General features: G+C 37.0%; 1 protein-coding gene across 2 annotated transcripts in view; it reads right to left on the reverse strand.

Annotated features, from left to right (window-relative positions):
• Positions 1 to 22,241, reverse strand: part of ttc29 (tetratricopeptide repeat domain 29) — a 263,802-nt gene that overhangs the window by 205,632 nt on the left and 35,929 nt on the right. For both annotated transcript variants that reach the window (XM_039750219.1, XM_039750218.1), the window contains exon 4: positions 219 to 442. In XM_039750219.1, the coding sequence (XP_039606153.1) occupies positions 219 to 442 (224 nt within the window). The remainder of the gene's footprint in view (positions 1 to 218; positions 443 to 22,241) is intronic.

Consider the following 22,241-nt stretch of genomic DNA (forward strand, 5'->3'; position numbering starts at 1 on the left):
ACAGCAGAGATTAAAATTCATGCAAATGCAATGGGGTAAACCTAACCCAAATACATGAGCATACAGAACACCATCAACGATTTTTTTTCAACTGTGCTAGAAATATAAGCGTTGCACTGAGCTAATTTTACAGAAAAGTGGCAAATTCACAGATGAAACAATTTTCAATCCTTCCCCCAGGCACCTGCTGCTTGGATTCCCAGAATTCCCTTGTTTACCTGCTCTCTGGGCCTCCTCAGCCCTGGTCAGGAAGTGCTGAAGCTGATCCAGCTTATCAGGCTGCTCCTCGAGGGATTTCTGATGCCATATGGCTGACCCAGGCCCTGCAGCCTCCCTTGAGGCGTTCCACTTCTGGATCAGAGTAAAGAGCTCAGAGAAGGACTTGTGATAACCGTCGCTCAGCATGTCTATGCAGATGTTGTGTTTGTGAGAATTCCTGTAACTGTATGAAGAGAGAGAAAAAAAGAAAACAGTTTTAAAAGGTTGATTCTAATGCAGCAAGCTGCAGCATATATTTGATTTTCTAGTCAATTAGACTCATTAAAGGGGTTGTTGCTCTGTCACCTTCTATAGAGATGCTCAGGATCAGCAGGACTTATTAATATTTGTGACAAGCGGAAAAAAATAAATACAGCAGGAAACAAAGAGAAAAAAAGTGGACACAGCTATGAATATCTCCATTTGTATCTTTAAAACATTTAAATACTGGAGTTAGAGAAAAGTTGCATAAGCAATTGAGGAAAAGTAGTAAATTGCAAAAGATGCAATATTGTGTTTGAAACCTTTTTATTATTTCATTAAAATAGCCGTTTAAATACCAGTAATGGCGTACCGCACGATAACATGCAGTGAATACACTTGACTTGAGCATTCCTAGTTTTCATCCTCTTTCTCTGCACGTTTATCATTCATTTGCTCAGAGGTTGATGCGCTTACTGCTTCCTGACCAGCTCTTCTTTTCCCCACCTTAACGGCCCGCTAATTCTCTTCTTCTGTCAGCATCTTTTTTTTTAGTACGTTTTCTTTAATTTTTCACTTAAACTAGCACTTAGTCTTCAATCTGCCGCAAAAATGATTAGCAAAGGTGGTAGGGAATGAGAACGAGGCCCATACGCATGCGCCACACAGCCGCACTGCTGCTGAGAGTTGATTCTACAATAAAATAAAAGTGGATAGTAGACGTCACGTAGTATATGTGTACCAAATTTCAAGTCAATAGGTGAAACAGTTTGAGAGCTACAGGTGATTTAAAATCCTGGACAGACAAACGAACAGCCACATTAGCGTATTATATAAGACTAGTCAAAAGTTTTAGAAGGCATCAGTATTTCCAGTTTATTTATAATTGTATTTAGCTGAAATGCAATGAATGGCCTAAAATAGTGAAAAGGTAAGCTACTAGAAGTTTAAATTTAAAGTTTAGATTAATAAAAACTGAAAAAAGGAAATTTCAGAATATTACAAATGAGCCTTCTTTAGGGAACAAGTAAGGCCTTGTTCACACGGGCGTTAAAATCGAGGCGCTTTTTGCGTCCAGAAGGCCCGTGAGCGGATCAAGCGCCGAGTGTTTTCTACACGTAGGAGTCAATGAGAGTGTTCACACGGGCTTTGGTGACATGCGCTTGTCCGCTGCGCTTATTCGCATCAAAAACGTTGCATGCAGATTTTTCTTGGCGTTCAAAACCCAGCTGCAGCAGACAATCAAAAGTGGAAACCGACATCTGACAGTAATTAAAAAACTTGCGCGGAAATTTTCTCATTTCATTATAAAGCACAAAAAAACTTCCTTTAACCCGACGTTGTGTAGTCAGAGGATGAACCCAGTAGCGGCGGCGATTTTTTCTCTCCCTACGGCGCCATATTACGAGTATTTTTAAAACAAGAAGATTAATATCTAACATAGCAAAATGGTCCATATTGAAAGGAGGCACATCAAATAAAACAAGGGCTTTCATATCCAGTTCCCGACACTGCCTCCACAGGTTAACACACAAACTACAATTTGGGCTGCAGGCTGGTGTTAGACAGAGACAAACGAACGCCGGTGTAGAAGTCAATCGATCGCCACCACAAAATGCAACATAAACGTCTAGGACGTTCAGAGCAAGTTCGTTAATCCAAAAACTTAACGCCCGTGTGAACAAGGCCTAAAGGTTACAACCTACAGATACTCAGCAGCAATTAAAGTACGCTAAGCCTTGCAAGTTGAAGCAAACAATTTGCAGAGGTGTCCTATCTTCTGTTGATTACTTAAAAAAACCCGTCTTAAAGCAGAGTTGGAACAGACTGTGTATATTATTTACAAACATTTCAATACGAAGGGGGTGCTTTCATAGTCACAGTTGTGCCCAGAAAAACACCAAAGAGCTTCAAATATATATAATTTATTAAGCATAAATCATACAAGAGAGGATGAGTTCAGGCAGCACAAAAAAGTTCAAACAGAACGAGTAATTGTCCTTGGCCTTTTAACAAATGTGCCATGACTGGGGTTTTGAAGCCCAAGGGATCTATTTCTAATATTTATTTTAAATTTTAGTTCAGTTTTCCGCAATTATAAAAATTTTTCACACCATTTTGTTTTTCCTTAGGGAGTGTGCGATGCATGATGTCATTATCGCGATGATATAAAGGTTAGCATTGTGCACTTCCTCATTGTCCAAGATTGGGGATATGAAATAAAAAGATTTGTCAGGATGGTTTACATTACTTGCTTTTCTAGTTAATGAATCTCTGCATGTGTTTTCAGCAGTTTAAAGTAAGACAGTCAAAAGACAGATCGTGATTGTAATAAGTCAAGGTCGTAACTGAGAGGACAGGAGTTCAAGAAGGAAAGGCTGGGACTAAGGTAGATATAAAGAATAAATATAAAGCATAAAGAAGAAGGACGCCTCACACCTTGACAAACTGCTGAGTAAGGCAGGCTCTATTGTAGGCACAGAGCTGGACAGTTTGACATCCATGGCAGAGCAACAGGCGCTGAGCAGGCTCATGTCAATCATGGAGGATCCACTGCATCCACTGGACAGTATCATCTCTTTAATATTGTTTTTATCAGTATGCTGCTACTGGAGTATGTGAATTTCCCCTTGGGAGTAATGAAGTATCTATCTATCTATCTATCTAGATCAGCAAGTGTTTTTCACAGCAGATTTAATGGGTTTACCAGAGACCTTGTTCGTTGAATACTTTCCTGGAAATTTTCCATGCAGTTAGCTTAGACAAACTTTTTTTTTCCCCAGTGCCCCATGATGCTTTAAGAGTTCAGTGTGACATCATGAAGCTGAAACAGCCATGTTAGATGGGGATCGGGAAGTGAGTGGTGCTCACCCAAACTTTACTTACGTGTATTGTAAGTGAACAATCTGCTTTGAACATGTGTGAATAAGTTACAGCGAATATACACAGGTTATATACAGGAATGTACACAATACCTGATTGGTACTCTAGCCAGATTTATATCCTGTATGCATTAAAAAAAATATTTATTTGAGGGGTAAATAAGCAGACTATATTGAGAATATTATGAAAAGCTTAGAGTCATTGTATGTTGCGTCTTCACTGCTTTGAATTTTTGCGAATCAGCTGGAGCCCTTGCTCCTCACTGGCAATGCTTCAGGTCTGTATAAATGAAAGGTGCATTAGCAGAATGAATGAGCAATTAGACATGTGGCACGGTAATGATTCAAACCACACCTTAAATGAGCCCGACCCTCCCAGAATCAGAAAACATCCTGTTAAATAATAATAACAACAAAAGATTCATCACTATTTACGAGACATTTCTCTCTGCTTGACAAAAGAAGTCAGATTTAGAAACAAAAAAAGAAGAAGTGCCAGCTGCATGGAGCCATGACTTCACAAAATGGAATGGGCCAGTCCCATGCTGTTGGAGTGTGGCACGGCCACTCAGTGCCCCAAAAACTAGAAATCTGTGAGTCAATGTTTTTTTTTTTTATAGATCACTAGTTTGTGGTCATTTCTTGTACAGTATTATGTTTATGGCTCCAATTCTGTCTGCATCTTTTTTTGTTTGAGGCATTGTGATCTAACAGTGGTTAGCACTGTTGTCTTACAGTTTAGATAGGGTTGCCAGATTAGAAAATTAGAAATACAGGACACTCTTAAAATCTCTCTCTGTATTACTATATATATAAAAATGTATACATGCCCCCTACACACCCAGACCAATATCTTTATATATAATACGCTACCGTGGCGGTTCATTTGTCTGTCCAGGATTTTAAATCACTTGTAGCTCGCAAAGCGTTTGATGTATTGACCTGAAATTTGGTACACATATACTATCTCTGCAGCGGCCAGCTAGTGGCCGTGTGGCAAATGCATACGGGTGCCGTTCTTATTCCCTACCATCTATCACTTCCCCTACCTCTTCATATCTTTAATCATTCTTGAGGCAGACTGAAGACTTAACTGCCAGCTTAAGTGAAAAATTAAGAAAAACGTACTAAGTAATTGCAACACAAACACTGACTTAATCAGTTTTAACACGTAAAGATGCTGACAGAAGAAGAGAAGAAGCGGGCAGTTAGGGTGGAGAAAAGAAGAGCTGCTCAGGAAGCAGCAAACGCATCAACCTTTGAGCAAACGAATGGTAAACTTACAGAAAAAGAGGTTGAAAACTAGGAATGCTCAAGTCAAGTGTATAACATGCAATGCGCCATTACTGGTATTATATAAAAGTAGAGACATAAGTTAGAAACATAAAGCAAGGATTTTAATGGGTTATGAGGGAAAACAAAAGTAAAATCATTTGAAAATGATTTAATACAAGCTAAAAAAAATTCTGCAAAAGTGAAATAATTTGAAAATATTTACAGTGATCCCTCCTCGATCGCAGGGGTTGCATTCCAGAACCCCGCCCAGCGAAAGATGAAAATCCGCAAAGTAAAAACCATACATTTATATTGTTATTTTTATATTGTCACGCTTGGGTCACAGATTTGCACAGAAACACAGGAGGTTTTAGAGACAGGGACTTTAAAACACTGCAAACAAACATTTGTCTCTTTTTCAAAAGTTTAAACTGTGCTCCATGACAAGACAGAGATGACAGTTCCCTCTCACAATCAAAAGAATGCAAACATATCTTTCCCCTTCAAAGGAGTGCACGTCAGGAGCAGAGAATGTCATAGAAAGAGAGAGAGAGAGAGACAGAGAGAGAAAAGCAAACAATCAAAAATCAATAGGTGCTGTTTGGGCTTTTAAGCACGTGAAGCACCGCATGTCAAAGCAGCCGCAAGAATGGGAGCAATGAGAAGGTAATCTTTCAGCATTTTTTAGAGGAGAGTCCGTATCCACTAGGCCAGTGTGCGAACAGACCCTCTGCTCACACCCCCTCCATCAGGAGCAGACAATGACAGAGAGAGAGAGAGAGAGAAAAGCAAACAATCAAAAATCAATAGGTGCTTTTCGGGCTTTTAAGTATAAGAAGCAAAGTGCAGGAAGCATATTGTATATCATTGAGGAGTAATACGTAATACGTACTCTGATTGGGTAGCTTCTCAGACAACATCCGCCAATAGCGTCCCTTGCATGAAATCAACTGGGCAAACCAACTGACGAAGCATATACCAGAAATAAAAAGACCCTTTGTCCGCTGAAATCCGTGAACCAGTGAAAAATCCGTGCTAAATATTTAGATATGCTTACATATAAAAGCTGCGATGGAGTGAAGCCGCAAAAGTCAAAGCGCGATATAGTGAGGGATCACTGTATTTAATACAGACAACAGAGAAATATTATTATTATTTAATACAGGCAGTTAGAAAAAAAGTGGGCCGTGGCAAGTAGTAACAACACACTTTGTTAACCCCGTATGTTGCAATGCTGATACAGAACTGCATGGCTGGAGAGAAAAACAGTAAGAGTGTCACTGTCTTCGGCCAACCATAGCAACTGAACAAGTTGCAAACAGGCAGCAAACACTAGTTTCTTTGTTACATTTGATTTATTTTCATCAAGAGAATCTGAGAAAGCAAAGTATAATTACTTATAAAGTTACAACTAAGTACCATAAGAAGGTAGTAAAAATATATATATTTTATTACGAAATTTGCAAATGAACTAAATACGAGACATTTGGGTGTCCCTGAAAGGTCAGTACGGGACAGGGGACAAAATGATCAAATATGGGACATGTCCCGTATGTAAGGGACGTCTGGCAACCCTAAGTTTAGATCACATTTTTGTATACAATAATCAGTCCAACATAGTTGGCAGAAGGTACCCAAGGCCTCAGGAACACCTAAAAGGCCATTGCACCATTACAATCCATTAAATAGTTTAGTTTCACCTTCCCCATCTAGCCACCTGTTTTTCCAACAAACTGCATCCTGAGAAGGGTGGCAGGGAAGCTGGAACCCAGCAAGTACAGAATACAAGGTAGTAACAACCACTGGACAGGGTGCCAATCCATCGCAACGTAAACACCCATCACACACATATAATTTTTTTCTCCATTGACTTAATTTAGGTGAAGTTCTCAAACACTTGTGATTTTGTCAAACTCGAAGGTGAAGCAATCTCCATGGGGTCCACTCATGCCTAGTCAAGACGTGACACAAAATTGTCGTAAGATAGTCAATAATCAAAGTATTTTATGAAGCCTATGCAAAAAAAACAAGAAGTAAATCGAAATCAAAGAAAAGAAAATAATTTGTAACTAGAGATATCTTAATAATAATAATGCAATGGTTAATTTTGTTTGTTTTAAATTACTCGCAAACTTGGACAGTTAACAAGTATATGATGCTAGCCTTTATACTGTTGCAATAAAGACATCCTGTCTAGCAAACGCCTGGCAACATGTCATCACAAAGAGCAAATAATGGTGGCGTGGCCCCTATAATAAAACAAAACCTAATCATTAAATTTCTACACTTCTAAAATCCCCAGAAACATACCTTCATAATTTTTGTAGGCCAAGTGAAAAAAATCTAAAACAAAGTCCAAATAAAGATATTATGATTTATTGACTTTTTGGTAATGGAACCCAGCATAGCTTTTTGACTCTCCTTTTATCTTCCAGTCTCTTAAACAAAACATCTCTCTCTATTATAATAAAAAAAATCTTGGGTCGAGACATGACCTTCTGGGAAAGATACTTTGACGTCCCGCGAGACTACACTTAGCAAGATCCGTGAGATGGTGACTTTTGCACGCCACGCCCTACTTAGAAACAATTTAAAACAAGATCACGGACATCTAACCTCTCAGATGTTGGAATGCTTTTGGCAGACACACTTCACACTTCAGCTCTTAAAAATTTTATACGTTCTAAGATTTCATAAAAATGTTCAAAAATGGCGCGATACAGACATGCAGAGCAAGTTAAAAGAATATGAAAGTAGTAAAACTCGAAATTATCAAAAAAAAAAATAAAGATCAAATTAGCACAAACAAATGGAAATTATTACTCAGTGAAATAACGGAACAGCAAAAAGAGATCGAATATATGGACATAAGTGATATGTCAGAAGTATATAGATATTGTAAGGCTTTAAAGTTTAAGCCGGAGAGTTGCAGATAGTCTAATTCATGTTGCCATCAGGGAAAAGTAGTGTTGCCTCCCAATGAAGAGGCGTTTCCGCGAGAATTAAAAGATTTCTTGTTTGGTGAAAGTGAAATCCACAAACACTACAGGCAAAATATCCAAGTCTACAATAAACTTTTCACAATCGCATCATTTGAAGCTCATAACATAGATTAACAGAGTAATGGACCATACGCTATGAGAATCTGTGGTCCTGCAACAATTAAAGCAACGACAAGTTTAATATCGAAGAAACTACAATTCGGTCAGGTCTATATTTATGATTACGGAGAAGCAATGCAACATAGAATCGAAAGAGTATGTAACAATTCCCATGAAAATAACAATCGATTACGGAGAAACAATGCAACACAGAATCGAAAGAGTATGTAACAATTCCCATGAAAATAACAATCTCTTTAAGTTGTATATCCGGTTAACCAAACCTGGGGGTGGGCAAGTGAAGCGAGCAGGGGGCGGAGCTCCTTAGTCTTCTTTAATTCAATGTTATGTCCGATGGTAAAGTCATGAGAATTTTAAAGAAAGGACCAGAAGAAAATACCATGTTGGTATTCCCAGCTAAAATTCAGCCCCGAATCAGTACCGTCTTTCACCAAAACCCAAAAGTTAAACAAAAAAATCAAGGTTAGAAAAACAAAGCTCAGAAGTCTATTATTTAAGGTCAAGAACAAAGCCAAGCGCACACCAGTAAGTGAAGTTATTGTCCACAATTTGGATAATCAGGAAGTGAGTGGTGCTGACCTTTACACTGTTGACCGAATGACATCAACAACAATTTTTCAAATTATGCATTCTCGTGCTTCCAGACAGATGATAAATACAAGTTTTCATGTTGGAAATTTCACATTTTTATATGTAATTGTATCAAAATTTTAAAAACATGGAAAAAAAAACCAGAATTTATAACACCTTTAGTTGGCAAAACACTACCCACTTATGGATTTTGAACCCTGTCCCAAGAAGGCAGAACTCATGCACTTACCCACCTTTTCAGTACAACACAATTCCCTTCCCATTCCCATCTCATCACTCATACTTTCTCAATTCTGACCCCTCTTTCTCCTGTCCATCTCATCTGCAGACACAATACCTTGTCTTCCTGGGGTAATATCCAGCCTGGTCTGGTATTACTGCAAGGATTAGGGATGAGAGGACAAAGGTTCAGCGTCTCCAAGCCACAGTGCCATCATAGTACTTCCCATAATATTTAAAGAACCAGAGCTTTGTGCTGCCTCACTGAAAATGGCAACACAAACAAGGGCCTTGTGCAGCCATCTTATGAGATGAAGAGAGGAAAAAGCTACCACCAGCCAGGCCTCTTGGACCAAAGCTTTCACAGAGGTGTTTTGCACTCCTGTCCTCCTCCCATGATCTTTAACAAACTCTACTGGAAGGGTCAGTCGTTACTGGCACTTGCTGGGCAACATGCTATTTAGTAACTTGATCCGATATTTATAAAGTATCTTAGAAAAGGAAAACAATCCAAACTGGCTAGAACAATTTCTAACAAGATGGCCTCCAAAGTGCATACAATGTACCATGTAGAGACTGCAATTCCCATGAGCCTTTATAGGATTGAGGAGAGTCCCTCAACAGAGATTGACAGGTGGCCCCGCCTCATGGGGAACCACCCACAAAGCAGGGACATGGCAAAAGAAGTATTTACACACAGAATCCAAACAATAAAGAAAACTGATAAAAAAAACATAATTTTACAAATAACACACACAAACACAATAACATACATGATAATAAGCAAATGACCAAAAATAAACAAAAAGGACATAAAAAAGGAATTTAAATGAAAGCCAAGATTCTGACCCTGGCTTAAACATAACAATTGCTTGCTATTGCACAATTTTTATTCTTTGATCATATTAATTGAAAATTAATTAAAAAATAAATAAATTAATAATTCAACCACAAGGAAAAAAAGAACTAGAATATATAATTGCTACATTTCATTTAATTTTTTAGAAAAATTCATTCACATAGAACAAAATTTTTCTAAATTTCTTTAAACCATTAAATTCTGTACATACAAATCTTTCAACTGAATGTCGCTATGGTTCAGGAGAAGCATCTGTGACCCAGTAATGGCTAACTTTTTGTTATTGTGGAACTATTGGGGGTCTAATGCTTTCTTAAAGCATTTCTTATCATAAAGGTGAGAAGTGGGCCATTTTACCTGCCCACCACAACACCTTGCCATACGCCACAGTGCACGTTTTATGTTTTGTATTGATTTTTGTTATGTGTGCTAAACTGAAAAAACAATACATTAAAATCAGGTGGTATTATTCTTTTGTCAGTTATAAGACCTTTAACCAAACTGGGAAACCCTGACTAATTCACACAAGATTCAGTGGCCTTTGAATTCTTGTGATCAGCTTTCTGAGGGCAAACTGATTACATCATGGGAGGCAATCATTTTCTGCTTAGAGGCAAGCACAATACAAATTTATTGGAAACTATGCTGCCTACACTCTTTTTCATTATTAAATCTCTCTATTGAGTTGCAGGATAGTAAAGCATTACAATAATACAAAACTTCACTAATAAAATACACAATATTATTTGTAGCATTACTGGACACACTAGCAGCTGTACGTTAATCTTTAAAATAAAGTCATTACTGTCCCGACATTGCTCCATATATGGAAGAGAAGGTCTGTGATACAGTTTGCATATTAGCAGCAGGAGATCCACAAAGAGAGTAAAAATGAATCACGTATCATAAAGTAGTTTTTATTTCTGAGCTTTCCGCCCTACCAGGAGCCTTCATCAGAGGATAATGCCTAGACATACAAGAAGCAAAGGCAATATATAGCAAAATTTGGGGGGGCTTGGTGGCGGGAGCTGGGTCGGAGGAGGGTGGTGGTTATTGCTCATAACCTTTTATTTATTATGAATACTGTATGTTCTTCTTAAGTTTGCATATGCTGGGTTTATATCCAAATGTCTGTTAATATATATAGCATTCGTAGTCTGAGTCCCGATCTGATTGTATGGGTGGTTACCTACCAGGTAAAGCATGTGGTTGGTCTGCCAGTCAGCAAACATCCGCCACGGGCCCTCTCAGTTGCGAGAAGCAGATCAAAGAATGTTACATAGTTTACTATCAAATAATGCAAAGAGTACGCCATTATTTGATAGTAAACTAAGCAATATATAAATACTGTATATCTGTATGTCACACATGTGTGCATGGGAATCAGCTGAAGGGCCTAAACACTAGTAATTCTATGCCAGGCAGAGTGTACTGACTATCTCTCTCAGTCCCTTGCAGACCTTTCCTGGGAAATCCCACCTGTTGCCAGCCCCAAGGATGACGTCACTTCCGAGCAAAAAGGACACCACTCCCAGGTCCGGCATAGATGACGTCATTTCCCTTCCAGCCCTTTAAAACTGCCATCTTGCCTCAGTACAGGCAGTTCTGCTCTGGACTCTAAACTAAGCACATCATGCTATTTAAAACTACTTTTTGCAGCCGATTCAATTATATGGGTGGCTGCCCCAAATCTTTATGATGTCTCCGACTCATTCTTATTACTATATATATATATATATATATATATATATATATATAAAATAAATAAATAAATAATGGCAGACGGCTGGGACGCCCCTTTGGCATTGAATCCAGGGGTGCAGACAAGGACTGCACACTATGTCCCCCGGAAGGCTTGGTGGCAGTTCCCTGGGGTTGCATCGGGGCCACAATCATGGAACACTGGAGCTCAGTCCGCCAGGGGGAGCTGCATGGCTTCCTGAGCCCGTGTGGGTTGTGATGCAGCCACACCCAGAAGTGCAGCCTGAAGTAGGTCAACGAGCACCTGGAGCACTTCTGTGTGGGCTATAAGAGGAGCCTGCAGCCACTGCTCGAGGCGCGCCAGAGTCGGGAGAAGGAGGAGGACTAAGCGGCCTGGGAGGAGTGGACCAAGAAGAAGAGTGTATTTTGATTTTTTTCTTTTGTGTGTTTTGGGGACTGTGTAGGGCCTGTGGGACAAGGGGAAGACGTGTCCCACAGATGAAGAAAAAATAAATCTGTTTTATTTTTATATGTGCCTCCGTTGTCAGTCTGTGCCGGGTTGACGCCAGCAGAGCACTTTTGCCACAATATATATTTATGTGTACGACATATTTTTTAAAGTTGATTTATTTGTATATCTTTATATAAAATAAACAGTGCCAATAAAAAGTATGTTCACATTTTATAGTTATACAACACACAAAGTTGCAGTAGATTTAATTTGGCTTCTTTGACACTGATCAACAAAATTTATCCAGCCATCTACCTTCCTGACACGTATCAACCCAGGGAGGGCTGTGGGGAAGCAGGAGCCTATCCCAGCAAGCATAGGGGAAAGTCAAGAACAATCCCTGGTCAGAGTTCCTGTCCATCGCAATGTGAACACACAAGACACAGACACCACATACACTAGGGCCTCACTAATCTACTTATCCTACGTGTCTTTGAATTGTGTGACTAAACCAGAGCACCTGGAGCAAATACACATGAACACTGGGAGGGCCTGGGACATGAACACCAGTCTCCTATTTGTGAGGCAGCAGCTCTACCACTGTGCCACCATAGTACCCAGAAAAAGTGAAAAATCATTGCAAAGTGGTCTAAATTGTTTATAAATACAACCCCCAAAACAGCTGATGGCTTAAACATTCACCCCCTTTAACATGACATGCCTAATCATCACAGGTATAGCCAATTGGTTTTAGAAGACACAAATTAGTTCAATGAAGACCACGTATTTTGGATTTCAATTGATTGTAGTACACAGTAAATGCCATTGTATACTGAAGGGCCAACTTGTCAGTATGGTGGCCTAACCAACTCAATGAAGACCAAAGAACATTCTAAGCAACTCTGTGAAAAACGCAAGAAAATATCCAAGTCACAGAATATCCCTTTCAGTCCAATTATTAAGAAATTGAAAGAGTATGGCGCAGCAAGCAGTCCACAAAATCAGAGTGATAGCACAAGAAGAAGAGTGAGAAAGGCCATCGACAGACCTGCTACACGAGAACTCTGAAAGAGAGTCAAGCCACAGGGCCCGAGATTGCAGAAACTGTGCAGGAAACAGCTGTTGCTCGGGTGCTACACCAGTCACAGCTTTAGGGAAGAGTGTTAAAAGAGAAAGAAACTGTTTAAAACAAATAAATAAAAACACACAAGGGCAGCTTAGCTAGATTTTACTTTTTATAGACAGATTTTTTTTTTTTATTTAAATTACTAGGGGGCTTCACTCGCCAACGATCCGCGTTTGGTTTTCCGGATACACACTTTTAAGATTTTATTTTTCTTCGAATTTTTGCTATTTCATTAGTTCCACTTTTATTTCAGAACTTCTGCAAAAACAATATTTGAAATCTTTGGAGTCCCAACATGCTGAATCTTTTTAATGAGGTCAGTGAGACGTGCGTTTAATGACTTTGTACCATAATTCAGGATAGGTTTCTCTGTTTGGAATTTCAGCACAGACAAAATGATCGACATTATCAGCAGTTAATCATTTTTTTGCAAAGTAACCAATAAATGCATGTGAGGTAAACTCTGTTTTTGAAATTCTCTGACTTAAACTTCAAAGCCTTACAATATTTACATACTTCTGACATATCACTCATGTCCATATATTCAATCTCTATTCGCCATTTTGTTATTTCTCCAAGTAATAATTTCTCTTTCTTTGCGCTAATGCAATCTTCACTTTCTTTTTTTTTTGACCCTGTCGTTTTTTTCTGCTTTTATATTCTGTATCGTGCTCTGCATGTGTTTCGCCCCTACGTCTATTTTTGAGTCTTTTGAATTCCAGTTTTCATTTTCTCTAACCTGCTCTGCATGTGTTTGGCCCCCTTGTTTTTTAACCTCTTTATGACGTTTTACTTTGTCTTTTATTTCTGACCTCGCTTTGTCCTGCTTTTTTTTCCAATGACACCTGGTCCGTGGTGATTATTTTCCCTTTTTCGAGTAATAATTTCCGTTTGTTTGTGCTCCTGTGATCTTTACTTTCATTTTTTATACTTTCTAATTTTCCTACTTTCATATCCTTTAACTTTCTCCACATGTGTATCGCACCGTGTTTTGTTTTTTTTTTGAGTCTTTCCAATTCCACTGCTTTCATAATCTCTAGCCTGCTCTGCATGTGTATAGTATGAACGTTTGTGAACGTCTTTATGAAGTTCTACTTTGTCTTTTACTCTCTGTCTTTTAATTCTGCGCCCGATTAGACGTGCTTTGTTTCAGTTCCACTTGTTCTGGGCTGATAATTACTTTCCTTATTTTCTGAATTTGCACCTAGATTATTCTTTTTCTTTTTTGCTCTTTTTTCTCTCCAACGCTTTTGAGTCTCTTTTCTCTGTGCTGTTTTCTTCTTCGCTTAGTCGTCTATGTTTCATTTATAACGTATTGTCCTTATACGCATTATATGCACTGAGACCCTGGATCTGTGTGCGCTCAAATCATTTACACGACTGAGTGTTTTGCTGCCCGTGGTCTTATTTGATATTGGTTGTAAGTAGGGCGTGTCTTGCAAGAATCTCATGTTCTACGTTATCGCGAGACAGTCCTGGGTCAATCTCTTGACACAAAGTCTCATGTTTAAGGTCCCCGCGAGACACTCCATGGCCAATCTCGCGGGTCTTTTAAGTGTCTTCCATGATCTTAACGTGAAGATCACGTCTCGTCTCCCGTCTTTCTCTCCCAGGATTTTCTTTTATAATAGATTATCATTTTAAGCATTTAATTTCATATTAATATTTAGCTTCTTCATTTTGCAGTTAATTGCTGTTTTTGAACTGTTAGATTAGTCTTTAATGACAGTGACAAGTGACAATGACAACTTGACTGCTGTCTTAATGCATTGTGATTCACTCTGTAGCTGTATCTTTTCCACATTATTTACTTGTGGTTTCAAATAAAGTAACAGTCTGAAATGTGACAGCTAAGAAAAATGAGAAAAAAGAATGATTAGTTCTAAAATGCCTAAAAAGATGAAAACTCACACTGCCAGGTACCGTGAGTCCAGAATATCTAAACAAGAAATCTAAATAGGTAAGAAAGTCATTCAGCGACATGAAATGGTTAAAAACAAAAAAAAAAAAAAAAAAACACTACAGTTACGATACCTTACAATAACTGAAGTGTAGCACCACTAAAGTAAATCTCTATTAGTGCAGGGCAACACTTATTGTTATTGAACATATCTGAACAATACCAATATCATTCATTCTTTACATTTCATGCATCAAGTGTCAAGGAGGTGCCAATATGAATTTTATCCTGAGCACCTACGATCATGCATTCCAAGTCAAACTGCCCCAATTAAAGATGCTTGCAACTTTCTATTTACTGTACATATAAGATTATAGCTCCAGGCTGTAAGAACTTGTATTATTTTTTACTTAAGTAGCTGGGCACACAACGACTCAAAGGGTGTACACAGTTCTCATGTACTAATGTACTACTTCCAACTACAAAATGGCCAATGTTTAAGCAGCTTGCACAAATTTATTTAAAGAAAAAAAAGGACAATTTCCTTTAACACTTCACCATATAACCGTTTTATAAAGCATTATTACTAAAGCACAACAGCACAGTGGCAATTCTGTGCAGAATAACACCAAGGTGTAAAACAAATCTCATCTTACCAAAAACACAACTTTAGATAAAAATAAATAAATTAAGGATCACTACATTGTTCATACAATTGAAACAAAATGCTTCTGGTCAAATGTTATAACAAGTGCAGGTTAAATAACTGAATAAACAGATCAAGTACTTTGATACATTTTTTGGCATAAAAAGTGATTTGATTATTTGCTTGACCAATAAAACCCATGACATTTCATAAATAAGTATGTCTTACTTTATAGATTTATTTAGTCATGTTCAATTTATAAACCTATTTAGTAAATGAAAACTGGATGAAAAGGTTACAAAGATATCCAAACAACATAAAATAACTAGTAACAGTCAAGTACAGAAATTTAAATTACTATTATACTAAAAAAAAGAACAAACAGTATGCAAAGTGAACTGTTAACTTTTAGGATCATAGGAGTACCATATTAAGCAAATATAAAACAGAATAATGTACAAATGGAATTTTAACTTGTATCATAGCAAATTCATATATTTGTACACTAACTAATAAAAAAAATTAGGGAGGTGCAGCATTGCCAATTTATTAACTTTCTATACATACTGTCAGGGATGCCAGGGGCCATGACCCAGCTGGGACGACGGGAAGGACCGGATGTGGGTCTGCACCCACCCTGGATCACGTGGGGGTTGCCTTCCGGGTTGCTTTGGGGGCCACGGGTACAGGGCATGGAAGCCCTACCCTGTAGGGGCCCGGGGTCACCGCCAGGAGACGCCCCAATGCCTTGGGGACCTGTTACCCCAGCACTTCCGCCACACCAGGAAGTGCTGGGGGGAAATATTTATGACAGCGCCCGGACAGCAGCCAGGAGGACAGCCGGCACTTCCGCCATGCTGGGGCGTGGCCAGAGGAGGAATGCCGGGAACACCTGGTGCTCATCCGGGTACCATATAAAAGGGGCAGTCTCCATTCATTCGAGGCTAGAATCGGGTGGAAGGAGGACAAGGCAGAAGAGAGTGCAGGCGGCCCGAAGAAAGGCATTTGTGGCCAGGACTGAGTGTTTTGGGGTAATTGTGCACGTGACTGAGGTCTGAGTGACCATTGACTGGGGTCTTAGTGACCAGTCTTTGTAAATAATATATTGTAAATAAACGTGTGGTGTTTTAAACAACATGTCCGCCTGTCTGTGTCGGGGCCAAGTTCACAATACATACATAGTGTATAAAGTTATACAGGCGTAAGTTATATAATATGGGTGTGTGTGTGCGTGTGTATGTATATACTGTATACTAAATATATATTAAATACATACATATAATTATATATATATATACATAGAATTATATATATATATATATATATATATATAATTATATATATAATTATATATATATATATATATATATATATATATATATATATATATATATACAATAATACATACATATAATATATATACATACACACACACACATATATATACAGGAGTAGGCAAAAGTAAGTTTACAGTTGTTTGTATGGAAAGATGATATGCAGGTTATTATTATTACAAAAGCTTTTTTAACTCAAAAGAAGGCCACAATGGCACAGTGCACTTAGGTACAATCTCGCAAGTGCTCAAATTGACAACCTTCATTATTTACAGATTCTTGTAGTCTACTTACTACACTCAAACACATTTTAATAATAATAATCATAGTAATAATAATAATTAGAAGACAAATAATACAAATAAATAATATAATAATTAATAGATAAATAGAAGAATGAACACGGTGTTTCGTGTACTCAAAACTGTAAACCTACTTTTGCCCTCCCCTGTATTTATTTATTATGTTCACCTGACACACACATATATAAATATACCATACCATATTATTCACTAAGCCCACTTAATCTTGAACAGTGGTATGGTGTTAATATATATATTTTTTTGTTAATATAAATATATTTGGTTATGTATGTGTGTATATGTATATATATATATGTATATATATATATATATATATATATATATATATATATATATATATATATATATATATATATATATATATATATATATATACACACACACACACATATATACATATACATATATACATAACCAAATATATTTTTATCATATACTTATAAAAATAAAATATTAGACCATCAGAAATATTTAATGAAATGCCATTGATATGAATAAATATATGTATATTATTTATTTAAATATAATTATTTATACATATATTTATTTTTATATATATATATATATATATAAATTTAATGAATGTACGGTTCATGCACATATGTACCGTACACACACATACATAACACAAACATATATATCTAAGCATTTATAAATATTCATATTCATATGTTTATACAAAATAAAGCAAATGATGTAAATAAAAGGCACAGATTTAAACAAAGTATCTGTGCAAATATCTGCAAATACTTCCACTGGCATATTAATCAGTCCTGAAATAAATTGTTACAACTACGCCTCAAAAATAGAGAGTGTGTTGTGTGGTATCGAGGACATCTGGTGACCAAATTCTAAAACTGCAGCATGATGTTGCTTGACAACAACAAAAAAAAAAAAAAAAAAAAGGAGATAACAAAACTGCCGATTTGAGGTAAGCTTTCATTTTAAACTTAAGTCTATCGAGTATATGAACTAAAAGTCCATATCATACACACACACACTTAATGTTTCCAAATAAATACCAATAATGCAATAAAAGTTTGTATTTAAAATACTTAAACCTCCTTATCTACTGTATTTCTCAAAGCACATTCAAAACAGAATAATTTGGAGCAGAAAATGTCTACATAAGATTGGCTTACTGAAATACTTCCACTTCTTATGATCTATATTTATTATGAAATAATTATTATTAAATGAAACATTTCATAATAAATAAATTACTATTAAATAAAATGTGCAATGCTGAAAAGCATCAGTAATTTCTAACTGCATTCTATTTTTTTAATCTCTTAATATTTCATAACTAAGGAATAATAAAACATAATGCTGAAAAGACCCAGAACTTTTTAAAGGCATTTACTATAGTACTTTCTCTCAACATTGAATAATTAAAATATAGTAAAACGATTAAATGGTGCTATAAACCCCTTAGTTGATTGTAGCTGAATAACAATTCTGCACTCCTTGGGAAAAAGAAGAAAAAAAACTTTCAAGTATAGCCTGGGGAAATATCAGTCAAAGACGTTTACGAGTCATGTTTCTATTTTCTCAGTGGAGAACATACTGTACAGAGTAACATTTGCTAAATCTTAATATCAAAGATAAGCAGAACTGAGGTATAGGTGATAAATAATAAGCAGTCACACATCAAAACAAACGCAACTGATAGAATTCTATTTGTTTAGACTGACATGTCAGATTGACGCTTTATTTGATGAAGACAATAGACAAGCGTTGACAAACACAAGTAAGTTAACATGGAAACATCTGACCATCCATTCATACATCAATTCTTTTATTTTCTGAACCCTGTTATCCTGGTCAAAGACATGGAGAGCTGGAGTCTAACCCTGAGGCAACAGGCACAACACAGGAACTGGGCCTGGATAGGACAAATATAAAATCACTATTATTATATTATTATTTTTCTAGTTTACAATAAGTATATTTTTTATTGATGTACAGTATATGAGAAAAAAGATTTTTACCTTAAAAAAAAAAAATAAGGATTCATTTTTGAACCAGGGCTGTGGAGTCAGAGTTGGAATCGGGGACAATTTTGGGTACCTGAAGTCAGGGTTGGAGACGGCAAAAATGTACCGACTCTGACTCCTAATAAATTTAAATTGTAATGAAAAAAAATACAGCAAGTTCAAATGTCCCATTTCACAAACAATAGTCATAATTAAGCACTTCTCTGATTCAAGAATAAAGCCCAGTGCATAGTTGTGTTACAAGTAGTGTGAAGTTTAGTTGAGCTATTATACAACCTGACTTTCACATATTGTAATGATTATGGTACAATACAAAAAGTGTCTTCATTTTATTTCAGATACAATGTGTTTAACAAGTTAATTTGAGTGTAAACAAGTGTAAGCACTTTGAGCTACATTATTTGTATGAAAATGTGCTATATAAATAAATGTTGTTGTTGTTGTTGTAATGATGCAGGTGTAGGTGTGTCCTATGGCCTGATGTGTGTTCAGGGGTTCTTGTCTTTTGTTTAAACTGGCCAATACTGTAGAGAGTCAGCTTCCTAGCCAGTAGTTCTGTGGTTAAATGACGTATATGTTGCCTTCCTTTAATCAACATGGAAAATGCATTAGTATATTAAATACAGAGGAGTCGGAGTCAGAAATACCAGAAAATAAGGAGTTGGAGTCACAGGATTTATCTACCGACTCCACAGCCCTGATTGTGCAAAATATGTACATCGTAATATATAACTCAACTATTAAAAAGTACTAGAAAAAAGAACTATAGCCTTTATTGAATGTGTCTTTAATTAGCAGTTGACATTCTGCTTGCCAATAATAAAAATGAAGCAATTAAGTATAACTTTAAACATTAATAGTAGTTTACCAATATATTTTTCTGTTAGAAGCCCAGTATATAAACCAGGCTTTTTAATGTCAGCTCAATAGAAATGCACTAAAATTCGACTAGAACTACATATCTCAACAGATATCAGCAGACTGCATTTGTCCGTGCATTTTTTGAACCCAGCTTTATCACGATATGGTTGTGGTCATCCAAAGCGATCCAGATGGCATTACCAACAAAGTAACAGGCAACCTTGGACAGAGCACACTCACTGCAATACACATGCCTACAATCCATCATCATCACAACATGAGCTTAACAGCCATTGTTCAGTTTACCCAGATTGCTGGTTGCCCCCGAATCTTTTTCCTCTACTTGGCATCCTTTGGGATATGAGCCACTCTTTTCACATCATCAGACACCACCTGCACCTCATCCCATTACCACCTCTTCAACCAGTCATTTTCTGCCTTTCACTTCACATGCCCAAAGCACCTTAGTCTATTTCATCTCAGTGCAACACCTACTGCAAGTCTTTCTCTTAACTCAGAATTCACTACAATCTCATTCAGTGAAATTCTATACATCCATCTGGTCCTTCCATTCTTCCCAGCTTTGCTTCACGTTCAGCCAGGTCTCACTCCCACTGAGCATACAACTCCACACGCAACTTTCATAAGCTTTTCCCTTTTATGCCAGAGAGGACCCTCTAGGAGTCTGAATGGGAAACAGCTACCAGAATTTTTCCCATGCACCCCTCTTCCTTAGTACCACTACTGTTCCTGCACTCAACGTGTCACTTATTTTCTCCAAAGGAACTTTTCCTTACTACATCAGCATTCTGCATCCCTCACAAACATCTTTTACAAACAGAGGCTGTCCTCATCACCTACAGACTACCCTTTACACCACCAGTACATCTCTTGCTCACTTATCATACTGGGCAAATTAAGTTTGGTCAATGAACTTAATGAGAATATCCTTGGGAAATGATGGAATGCTACCTGTGTAAACCACCACAGAGTCAATAACCAGACCATGAGTTGGAGGTGCTAACCACTGTACAACAGTGCCATCCACAGTTTCAAACCTGTCATTCAGGGTCTAACATGTTCTAAAGAGGAGATCTCTACTGACACCTACTGTAGTCATTCACTCGGTCATCCTCGAATGACTATATCTACTGTAGTGCAGTCTCTTTCAATATAACGGATACCACAGCACACCTGGGCACAGCCCATCCACCATCCTGTCAGTGTCTGCACAGCAAAACAGCCAGTGCTAAATCAATACTTAAAAGTAGATATATGAAAACATTTCCACATCTATTCTTTTGAAGGCTACTTTCATTAAACTACAAGAGTTAATTTGACACTGCCGGTTTTGTCTGTGCATGTCTATACTCTATCAGTGCTCTAATGAGCCCTGCACTTGTCCTATACCACCTTCCTTGGCACCCATCACCATCTCTCTCTCTGTATACAGTATATACTGAACATTTATATATAGATTTAGTATCTAGATATACATATAGACATCTGGCTATAAATACTGTATGTAAAAACAATTAAAAGTGTATGTTCTTTAGAAAAGGAATAACAGGAAATTGAATTTTTGTCTTGGAGATGCACGGTCAATTGTGAGAGAAAAACTCAAAGAGGCTACTGCTGACTGGAGTTTTTACTTTCTTCTCCAGCTCTATCAACTGGCCTTTCAAAAGTTCATTAATGGATGGCCATTGTAGGTTTCCATTTTTGTTCATCCATTTCTACTTCATTTTCTGTGTGTTTAAACAAATGTGTATCTTTATGTTTACTAATTCTGGATTTATTTATTTGTATAATTTATACAAAATACATTTATTTATATGCCAGCACTCAGTGAAAAACACTATATACAAAAATAAACTGAACTGAACTTAAGTGAAGTGAAAGTTTAGAAATACAACCCTTAAAGCTAGTAAGGTCACAACCTTTTTTTTTTTCTTTTGACTTTCTCGTATATGAAGTACAGGGAAAGTATTGTAATCGTCTAAATATTCAATGTCAAGATTTTGATGAATCTCGGTATTTTAGACCTCCCTTATTTTCTTGTATATGAAGTACAGAGAAAGTATTGTAATCGTCTAAAGATTCAATGTTAAGAACTCATTTTCTTTCTCGTATATGAAGTACAGGGAAAGTATTGTAATAGTCTAAAGATTTGATGTTAAGATTTTAATAAATCTTGACGTTTTAGACCTCCCTGACTTTCTCATATACGAAGTATTGGAATCCTCCAAAAATTCCATTTCGAGATTTTGATGAAACTCAATTTTTATTTTTTTATTCCGAAAATACCATTTTTGGAATTATGTTCGTGTGTCTGTCTGTGTGTGCATGCATGTAAACACGATAACTTGAGTACATTTAGGTCAACCAAATTTTGCATACAGGTATTAGGTACAAAGCATAGATTTCTATCAACTTTTGGGCTATTTCCATTAGATTAGATTAGATTGATAGATTCATTATTAATCCCGAAGGGA

The sequence above is a fragment of the Polypterus senegalus genome, chromosome 4 (genome assembly GCF_016835505.1).
Source record: "Polypterus senegalus isolate Bchr_013 chromosome 4, ASM1683550v1, whole genome shotgun sequence".
Taxonomy (NCBI): domain Eukaryota; kingdom Metazoa; phylum Chordata; class Cladistia; order Polypteriformes; family Polypteridae; genus Polypterus; species Polypterus senegalus.